Raw genomic sequence first — 11,238 nt, 5'->3', positions numbered from 1 at the left:
TTCCTTCACCATCACAAATTCCATTGCTCCATTTCCTATTTGCGATTTTGTTTATAAAATTTGCCTTGTATTGCACATTTTCGAATTACAATTTTCTTCAGTTATTTTCAGTCTTAATTAATTGAGTCAGAGAATTAATTTTTAATTCAAGTGTTCTTTGAAATCAGATTGCTCAACGAATGGACTATATTGAACACGTTTATTTATTTATTTAGTTAGTTAGTTCAAGAATAATTCTAAAGTTTTAAGCAACTTCTTGGCCGTCATCCCATTTCATTTTCTCGTATATGAAAAATACAAAAAGAAAATATTTTAATCGTCCGGAACTAAAATACAAGATTTTCTCAAATATCCATGTCTCAGACCTTTCTGAATCCCAAACACATTTATGTTCTTTTGAGTATATAAAATGCAGAGAAAGTATTTCAATTATCAAAAAATTCAAAATCGGGATTTTGACGAATCTCCAGATTTTACAGCCTCTCTGAAAACGAAAAACGCATTTTTGGTATTATATCTGTCTGTCTGTAACAAAGATAACTCAAAAGTACTTTGAATTTGACGATTAAAATTTTATATGGCGTTTTTACACCAAATTTGTAGAATTCTATAAAATTTTGAGTGAAATCCGTTCAGAAGAAGTCTGTCGGTCCGTTTTGTCCGAATATAAGTTAACACGAAAGCTACAAAACGAAGAGAAATAGATAAATAAAATTTGAACGAAAAGAGCTGAGTAAATAAAATTTCGTTCACAGATTTAACATCTAAAATGTAGATTAATCAAATTTTGAATCAAATCTATGAAACACCTGACCACCTATCGGTTGATATTTCCACAAGCTTGGGAACGCGAAAATTCAAAATTCGATTGACTTAAATATGTGAAAGTTGATATAGGATTTTGTGAATAAAAATTATAATTCTATGTCTAATAGTGGTTTCCATCGGTTGGAAAAAGCGCGTCTAAAGCTTAATTTCCATTGTCTGGTACTTGTATATTATCCGCATGTTAGCGATAAATTTGAAAGAATATCATCAAAAATCGCATGTTGGATTCAGTAGTCGCAAGTTCAAACCAGAAATCTGTCTTTTGTAACAATTGTTCGCCAGTGACATACAGGTAATTCAAAATACAGATTTTCTCCATCTTACTACGAAACACAAACAACGAAATTTTAAATTTCTCATGTTTGGGAGAAGGATGAAGTAGGTGGGGGTGCAAAAGGTTACTGAAGGGTGTTCTTTTTCCTCTACGGGGAGACCACTCGTGGGGGTTAAATATATTCCCCTCTCTTTTTCAATTTGTTTGATCTTAAAAGCATCTTCACTCTTTGGGGACTTCATAGCATTGTTGTAAAATTATCCCCATAACCCTCAAAGCAATTTAAATTGGTTATGACTTCGTAATAGGATCAATTTACGCAATCACATAGGCAAAAGTAACAAAGTTTCTCTTACAATCATAAATTCTATCACTTTTTATAAATCTGAAAATATCCTGATTCTTTCAGTTTATTACCAGGCCTCAGTAAATATTTATCGTTTTTCAGCAAATTAATTAAAATTAATCGTTCTTTGCTCTTAGTTCATCGAAACTAAAGGCGTCAAAGTTTCCATCAGTATACTGAATAAATGATATTAATTCTCATTGTGTAAAGTAGATAGTATTAAATTTCATAATATGAAGTAAAAAAGAATAGAACTTTATTAATTTCACTTGAATTTTTAATTATAAAGTATAATTAATCACTTTCGGCGATCAGTTATTTGCCACAAATCTTTAAATATAAAATAATTACCAAAACTAATGAAGCAGTCTCCCAGGCAGAAACACTGCTTTGATTTCATATAAAAATGAATGACTCAGATATGCCATTTACGGTCCTCTGCACTCAACTTCCACCCATTTTTGAAAAAATTTTCAACTAAACTATTTCATTTCCCATTCACTGCTTGTAAAACCTTTTAATCAATCAGTTTTAAATCAGTAAGCAATAAAAAAGATCCTAATGCACGGATTTCACCAATTTGATTTTATATGAAAGCTCATGATACCTGGATGCACCATAAAGGGTCATCTTACCTCTGTGCCTCGATGTTTCAAAAAAATTTAAAATAAAGCTAAGACAGAACTTAGACCTTCAAAAAATGGACCTAATGGATCAGAATAATCTATTTTTATTATACAATCATAATTTAAAATAGTATTTTCTTTCACTTTAGTAAGATTTATTTCATCAATTTCATATGACTACATATATCAGTTCATACATAAATCAATATTGCTACAAATTTGTAATATTGCTTTCCAGCGCAGTAAGTCTCCTCGTAAGGAAAACAGCTTTACAAACGGTTTTGATAGATTCTTTGACGGTTTGAACGAATGCCGGATCAAGGATTCCCGCCCATGGACACAAATTTGGTGATCATTTGGTGACAAAATAAAAAATTCCAAAATATATAGGAATTTTAGCGATAAGTACATTAAGACATAAGTTATATAAATCTTTTTAGAACGTTCTTTGCATTATCAAGAAACTATAAAAAGTTGGAAGTAAAGTAAAATTTCAATTAATTTTTAATTAATGAAAATTCTAATTAAAATTACAAAAAAAAAAATCGCTCCGAGGCACATTTTCACCCTCCAAAGTATGCATCTGCCAAATTTGGTAGCTCTAGGTCAAACGATATGGCCTGTAGACACCAACACACACATATATACATATTCATCTTTATTATAAGTAAAGATAACGATTATAGAAAGTGCACAGAAAAGAAAACAAGTTTTATTCTGAATAGTTAGCCATGACTAGTTGAGAAACTGTCAAGTTCGTGACAAAAATTACCGAAATGGTTCAGCTATTGAGGATTCTGTCAAAGTTTTATTTTGAAATTTATCCCGAAATAAAGAGATAGGATGTCGATGACCATTGATGTTGCATATAGAATTCATAATTATTCATTTCAAACAAAAATTTTCGAAATCGGTACCATGAGTTGAGAAAGGGAAATTTAGTCCATATAGGAAGGTTTTTTCCCCTATAGAGAGTATACCGTTAAGTAATATTTTTCCGATTTCTCTAGAAAATAGAAAGTGGTGGGGTAATATGAGAAGATGGCCGCAAAATATTTATCAAGGAGTTATGAGCTTTCATATGAAACGAAAAATTTTGAAATCTGTTCATTTGTTTTTGGATTGTAGCTAAAGTATTCAGTCACGGGTTTTTTCTGAGGAGAATATATGAAAAATCCATGATTGTATATTTTCAAATTCTCTTAAAAGCAGTGTTTTTTTAGTGATGACTTCGATTTTTCTTGAAGTAATATTTTTTTTATTTATTTATTTCTGTTGAAAATGGAGGAAGGCAGGCGACCTGTAAAGACATTTCTAGAGGTCATGAGTTTTTATATAAAATTAAGATGGGTGGAATCGGACCATTTGTTTGTTGACTGATCCATTGGCTTTTCGTATTATTAAATTACACAGATTAATAATGATTCATAATGTTAATAAAAATGTTTGAGTATTAAGAATACTATCACTAAAGTGATATTTTAAACAATAAAGAAAGTCATTAGAGTTCCGTTCTTAGAGAAGGCGATATTGAATTCGAAATACTTAACTGATATTGGAGATATTTCCACCATGTTGTAGGGCGTTCATTGGGAAAGGTTTTAGTATATTGAAATCATATCGAAATTAAAAAAAAAAAGGAATTTTATAATTGCGATTTTAATTATTTTCCTACTACAATTTGCGCATGCGTTAAAACAGCAGTATCGGTGCGTTGCACTTATCAGCACATGCGCAAATAGCAAAAGTTGTGGTATGCATATGTGATACATTTCTTTGTTTACGTTTGATTTTTAACAGCGATTAAAAACTCGTTGGGATGACAGCCTTTGTAGCTAAAAATCCCTAAATCCCCCTCATTCAATCAATAAAAACTCGTTATGCCCAAAAGAATAAACTCATATTAGAGATATTTGTACCATTTTGTAGGGTAATTATTGGGGAAAGTTTTAGTATATTAAAATCCATGGACAACTTTATGTGGCATTTTCTAGAGTTAAATCCAAACAAAATCTTTTTGTCTTGGCACCAGGAGGATAAAAATACTCAGTATAATTTACAAAGAAATATTATGATGCAAGCTGAATTTATTTTCACATTAGATTATACAGCGTTGATAAACAAGTGTGGAACAGTGGGCACAACGAGTTATTTGTATATTTTTAAATTTTAAAACAGTTTTTCTATTGTATATTTTTAGGGAATCTGGAACAACTTTGGGTACGACCGGAGTTTAACCCCCTGCTTGGCTCAATTTTCAAAAAACGCCAACAACGGTCTTACGGGTTAAACTCCGGTTCATCCCAACTTTGATATATAGTCATTTTTGCTAAAAAAAATAGTTTATTGCCAAATTTTTGCTTAATGGCTAAATGTGGCAAGAACAGAAGCAATAGTGTAACAGTAGCAAAAGCGCCACAGAAAAATTGCCAACCTCGCAAGGCGCCAAATGACTGTATATCAAAATTTAGCTAAAAATTGTTTTGAAGTTATTTTTGATGATTTCTTTTTGATTCCGCTCGACATTCTCATGTCATATCGGCTGGAGGCTAGACTTAAGTTTGAAGCTAATTTTTCATCTTGAATGTAATGCCACGGGCAACGCTGTGCGGGTACTGCTAGTTGAATTATATATCTGAGTGGCCTTTTATTTATTTTGCTAAATTATTTCCCAGAATCCAAATCGTATTACGTTGTACGAATTGCGGTAGTATGCGTGAATCTTAATTATTATCAATTGTCCATGAGATCTTTTTCAAACAAAACCTTCTTTTACATGAAACCACAGTTTCATGTATTTTAAATCAATTTTCTTTCTGATACATAAAGTGAAAAGAAAGAGAATGATCTTTCCCAGAATTTTTTCGTATATAGTCTAATAAAGATATAATCTCCTCTCCATCAGCATTAAAAGCTTTGGACGGGTAAGACTGAGCATTACGAGTAGTGAGATTTTAATTTTCAGAATCACATACATGAGTAAGTTGTGCTCCGTAAAAGAAAAAAAAAAGTGAGTGTTTATTTTAGATCTTTTTTTTTGTTGTTGTTGACTAATTAAAACTAAAATTTTACATATACTTATATTTTACGCATCAAATTTTATTTAACTATATCGTTGCGTGTTTGAATTATAGAATTTAAATGTCTACGAATATACAGACCAACAGACGTTCAATTTTCTGGGGAACTGGATTCAACATTCTATACAGATCTACCATTTAAATGTTTAAAATGAGTCCCAAATTTTATGTATCTAGATCTTTACGTTTTGTTCATTATTTCACTACTCGCTCTTTACGTTTCGTTCATTTTTTGTTCAGCAAAAAATTTCTTTTAAATGGATTTTTTTTTTCAAAATTTGCAAGAAATGTAGAAGTTTGATGTAAAGATTTCGTATGAAATTTTGTCCACTTAGCTCAAAGCAGTTTTGCATTATCATATTCATAGATAGACAGACTTGATTATAAAAATGCGTTATTTCACATTCATATAGGTCCGAAACTTGTAGATTCTTCTAAAAAACACGCGGCCGAATGCTTTAAAAATCATAATAAAAAAATTGGAAAAATGAAATTTTAATTTTTTGGATTTTAGAGGGATATGGACCTATGTTATGCGAGATTATTCCTTTATCTCTCTATTATGATGCTTTCAGAATACGTATGGCACTTTTATATGATCCCCCCTTTTTTTTGTCAAGTATCCGGATGAGAGAATTTTTCTTTGCTATAGAATTTTAAGCTGGGTTCACAGGAAGCCAACTATTGCGTGCAATAGAAGGTCACGCCTACTTTAGGAAAATCTCGTGACTGCAACGGGACAATGGCTAATGGTTGTCCGGTTGGGATAACTATTAGCCATTGTCCCATCGACGTTGTCTCAACTGTTCACACGGGGACAATACAGGGACAACAGCAGAGAGACAACAATTGCGCGCAACTGTTAGCCTCTTGTAAACCCACCTTTAAAATCGCAAAGCTATGGAAAGCATATTTAATCATGGCAGGATTAAGGAAATGATCCGAATAAAGTTACGCATGCTCTTCGACATGATCACTGAGAATTTAGAAGTAGAAAAAGCGTCAGGAAATACCCATGCGTGTATTAATGTTTCTTTTATTCTCACCATAGAAAAGCATGTTAATAAGATATGTAAACAAAATAGTCCTCATCTAGTTGCGATTGGTGACATCTGATGAGAGAAATTGTCACAGAATAGGATCTTTCGGAGGTAATATAGAAATTGATACAAAAAAGCTTTTAAATCACCAAATAATGACAATCTAAAATTCAGCCTGCTTATTTCTCCCTGCTACTCTTACCATGCCGCTAACTTCTTTAAAAAATTCTACTTTTCTTACTTTTGTTAATCAACAATCGTTTAGCACTTCAAAATTTTTCATCGGTTTCTGCGCATAGATTAAACAGTGTAATTCCATTTTCGTTTTCAAGTGTAGGTGGTGTAAAGTTCTTTTTGAATCAGGGGTATAACTTGACAAGTGTACAAAAGATCAATTTTTACTAAATTTTGTTTTTAACATTCATAACGTGAGACATGCATTTGTAAAACTTTCTTTCGAAAATTTGGAGTAGACGAAATATGCTAAATGAAAATCGTTATTTGGATTCTGCTTTTTGGAGATGACATTTGAAATGTATTTTTTGCAATAATTATTCTTTTTCATAAAATTTCAGTTGTACATATTGAGTTAAAGAGTTAAAATTAATTTTTAAAACTTGAAGGAAGAGAGTTAAATTATTATAATTTTCGTTCAGGTAAATTAACTTTATTTTGTTTCTGCATCCAGCCTTTTAACAAACATCAGAAATATTTATGACTGTTATACTGTAACCGGAATTTTTAATTTTTTTTTCTCTCAGCGAAACCTACGGCAAAGGCCGACGACAGATGTCATGTGAAGCATAAGTGCTGGGAAAGTAACGCCTCGCTCTTTAAACTCGCATTTACCCATGACAAAATCTTGCTTCTGTTTAGTGTTGTGTTGTGCTTCAGGTCTAAAGTTGAAACACAATCTTTGTCATTACAATTCGTGACAGCCATCAGTAATATCTAAACATTTCGACGTAAATCATTAAGCAGTGAAAAATGGCGGATCCTGGAGTAAATTATGATATGAACGATCCTGAATTAAAATACTTGGTGGTTGATCGTAAATTAATAAATGATCCAACCGCTCAAGCAGATTGGACAGCCAAAAGATTGATTTGGATACCACATGAAGTCCATGGATTTGTTGCTGCTAGTATTAAGAAAGAAAAATTTGATGAATTGGAAGTAGAGATCATAGAAACAAATAAAAGATGTGTTGTAGCAAAAGATGATGTACAAAAAATGAATCCACCACGCTTTTCTAAAGTCGAAGATATGGCTGAGTTGACATGTTTGAATGAAGCTTCTGTTTTGCATAATCTAAAAGACCGGTACTACTCAGGGCTTATATATGTAAGTATTGCCATTTATCTCTTTCCTTCAGCTATATTTGATTTTAAATCTAATGTTTTGAGCAGTTTAATTCGGATATGATCGACATCACAAATTTGTAACAGTTGCTTTTAATTTTATTTTTCTTGATAATGTTTTGGATGGCTAAATATTCTCTTTCAGGATTTCCCTTCTGCTTAATTTACACATTTGCATTTTAAAATAAGTTGACAAAAGTTAATTGCTCAAAATTTTTCAGTATCTTTTATGTGTTAATTGTTTTTTATTATTTGTAATGAGGTAATGAAATAACTTTCAATTCTTGACTATTATGTTATAAAAAAAATGCTTTCACCAAAAACTTATTTTTTAAAACTAGACTTCAAATGTTTGATAATTACATGCTTGAAAATTATACAGGAGTATAATACGAGATTACTGGATTATTGAATATTACTTACGGTTTCGTATGTTAAAGTTTGAGTTCTGTCTAAATATTTTCAGTGAATATCTAAATGTGTGAAATTAAACATACCATTTAAAAAACTATTTCAAAAAAGAGATCTTTTGGGTGATAATGCACTGAATTAATTTTTTCTATTGTTCAGAATATAAGAAATTTTTATATTTTATTAAAAATATGTGGTTTATGTGAAAAATATCCTTCTTTCTATAAATTACACCTGCCTGTTGTAGAATTTTTTTTGGGTTTTAATAGTCCCTTTTTAGTAAATATTTTTTCCTTTTATGAATTAATATATTTGATTTTTGTGGTTTAACTTCAGATTAGAATAGGCAATTATAATGAGAAAAGGTACAGCTTAAATATAGAGTTTCATTGATGATACTAACGATACAATATATGACAAAGCCACAAAAAAAGTCGCTATTATAAAATATCACTTATGGGGCTCTATACCAAAGCTAAATTCTAAAACAAAGTTAAACTTGTGTCAGAGTTCAAAATTGATTTCAGTTATTTTTAGATTTTTTTTTTTAAATTGAGGGCTGTTATATAAATTGGGAAATTGGGTTACATTTTTGACTTGCTGCATAATTTTGTTTGTGTTAATGTTGAATCTGTAGAAAAGAATTTGATTGAAAAACAGTAAGATTTTTTGATGAAAATATGATTTTCTTGATTAAAGAACAGACAATATTTTACCTATTGCTTCAATTATTTTAATTTTATGCAGCAAAATAAAGTGTTATTTTTTTTATCAATTTCTTCATCTACACATGAGATTTCTTGCAGCTACTCACATACATTTGAGAGGCTATTGATTTTATATAAAAGTATTATCTCTGTTATGAGCACTGAAAAGTACTAAAAGCTGTTATTATTGAAATTATAAGAGAATAAAATATCTTTGATGTTTATTTTCTAGTGCATTGGAAAAATAACCGTGTATACAGGATAATAAACTTCTAAAAATTGAAATGCAAAAAAAAAGAAAAAAAAATCAGTCATTTTTTTCACAAAAATTATTTGAATTCATTATCACTTTCTATTAAAATGTATGGAAACTGACAATAACTGTTAAAGGATTAGTTATTTCATGTAATTATGAGAAGATTCTTATTAGAAGTTATGAGATTTTTATACAAGTTGTCTCTTTATTTTATAGTTTATGTTATGTAAGAAAGTTGTTTTAATATGGAAATGCAACTTAAGTTGTTTTTTTTTTAAATTCACATTATGAATTTTCATTTTCTAACTAAATAATGTATATAATTGATATTTTTACTAAAATAATTGTAAACTTAATAATATAATTATAAACCTAATAACCTAATACAATTAATATAATTATAAAACTAAAAATATTGAAATTATTCTTGTTTTTTTAATTAAAAAATTGACAATATTTAAATGAAAGAAACTGTCTTGAAAGTAATAGTATATTGTTACAAATTATTATTACTGTTTATTGTAAATATTACTCTGATAAATGATACTTAATTTTCCCATTTTTTTAGAAATTATGTGTTTATTTTTTTTGCAAAGCATTAATCAATCATTCTGAATAATGGAAAACAAAAAGCTTTGGTGTCTGTGACAAAAATTTATATATATATATATATATATATATATATATATATATATATATATATATATAATCCCTATAAAAATTTATTTTAATTGGAGATCATTTAAACATTTATGAAAATTGCAAAATTATTTAATCAGTTTTTATCTTAATTTCCATTTTTGATCTATACTGTAATTGGTAATTAATTTTTGACCTTTTTGTTTTTATAATTAGCAGCAGTGGGACAAAAGTAGATTCTATTTTTTATTATAAATTCTTATTTTGTAAAAATTAGTTTTTCTTTTTTTCCATTTTTAGAGATCATAATTTATATCTACTGTATTCAGCAAGTCTAATGCAATTTTGTTCAATTTAGAAGACACACCCATTTTAAAAGTTGTGTGAAATAGTAACAACAAAAGAAATTAAAGGTATCTGAAACATGAGAGTGGAGAAAAAATTAAATAGCAACCTAGGTAACTAAAATAAAAAAGAGTAATATTTGTAAAAATAAATCAAAATCAAATACTACATAAAAATAAAGAGTTACTATTCTTTTCTTTATACATGGAAGGGTTTAAGTACAAGAATAGGGTAAGGTGCTTGAACTGGAAAAAATCTTATGAGTAGCTAAGATTCTTTTAAAGATAAACTTAGAACATTGATTCAAACAGACTTTAGACATCAGCAGTTTATGTAGCAAAAGAATTTGTCTTTTTCTTTTATATACGCAACAAAGAAAGTATTATCAAACTTATTTAGAGCTCTAAAGTTCATTGGAAAGAGTGTAAATATTTAATAAAATTAATTAGAAAGATGTGTATTCATCATATTTATAACTATTCAATTTTCTTTATTGATGTGGTCTATTTTGAGAATAGATTGTTATAATTGTAATATAGTTAATGAGTCCATTTGTTGATACTTGAGTTAAAAAAAATAGTTTTTGCTTGATAAAAATAAATAATATTTGCTTGATGATTTCCATTTAATGAATTTTAGTTAAACTCATGGGGGCAATTTCTGATTAAGTTATGCAATTTAATGTTATGATAATTATAAATCACAAAATATAATTGCAGTACTATTATTTAGTGATCATTAAATTGATGAATGTGGAAACTAAACATTTAAAGAATCCGAATAAAATTAGAAAAAAATATTTATTGTTAACATTAAATTTTTGATTATTTCCTTAAATATTTTGTAGTTGTTTTGTTCAAATGTATAAGTATCGGAGTTTGTTATTTGGTATTATTATTGCATTGGCCCGGGCAATTTATAAGCATTAATTTATCTGTGTATAAGAAAGTTTTTATGGTGTGAGTAAAAAAATTTTTTTAATTGTTTTTTCCCCTTCTTAACTATTTAGTTCAGAAGTAGTCTGTTAGCTTTATGTCCAAACATTTTAAAAAAAGAAATACATATAATTCTTTGAATTGTTGCTCTGTATCAATTGTTATATTTGTTACCTTTAGGCTTATGGTATTTATGTTATTTGTAAGAAAGAGTTGCTCTCTTCAGCTAAGTCATGGGATTAATTTCAAATGTTAAGCTTGATTATATAATAAATTTCCCAACATGAGATTCTCATATTAACAATGTGAGGCCGAAAGTGCGAAATTGTGTGAAGTTCCTGTTTATATTGCCTTTGGAATAAGGCTACAGTATTATAAACATGCAATCAT

The 11,238-nt window shown here is 28.9% G+C and overlaps 1 protein-coding gene across 1 annotated transcript in view; it reads left to right on the top strand.

The window, feature by feature from the left end:
• Positions 1 to 6,960: 6,960 nt before the first annotated feature.
• Positions 6,961 to 11,238, top strand: part of LOC129968794 (myosin heavy chain, non-muscle-like) — a 93,265-nt gene continuing 88,987 nt past the window's right edge. Inside the window, exon 1 of the mRNA XM_056083046.1 lies at positions 6,961 to 7,538. Within this exon, the coding sequence (XP_055939021.1) occupies positions 7,182 to 7,538 (357 nt within the window). The 5' untranslated portion in view covers positions 6,961 to 7,181. The remainder of the gene's footprint in view (positions 7,539 to 11,238) is intronic.

Source organism: Argiope bruennichi, chromosome 5 (assembly GCF_947563725.1).
Source record: "Argiope bruennichi chromosome 5, qqArgBrue1.1, whole genome shotgun sequence".
Lineage (NCBI taxonomy): Eukaryota > Metazoa > Arthropoda > Arachnida > Araneae > Araneidae > Argiope > Argiope bruennichi.
The sequence above is the reverse complement of the archived record's forward strand: the minus strand, read 5'-3'. Positions and strand labels throughout refer to the sequence as shown.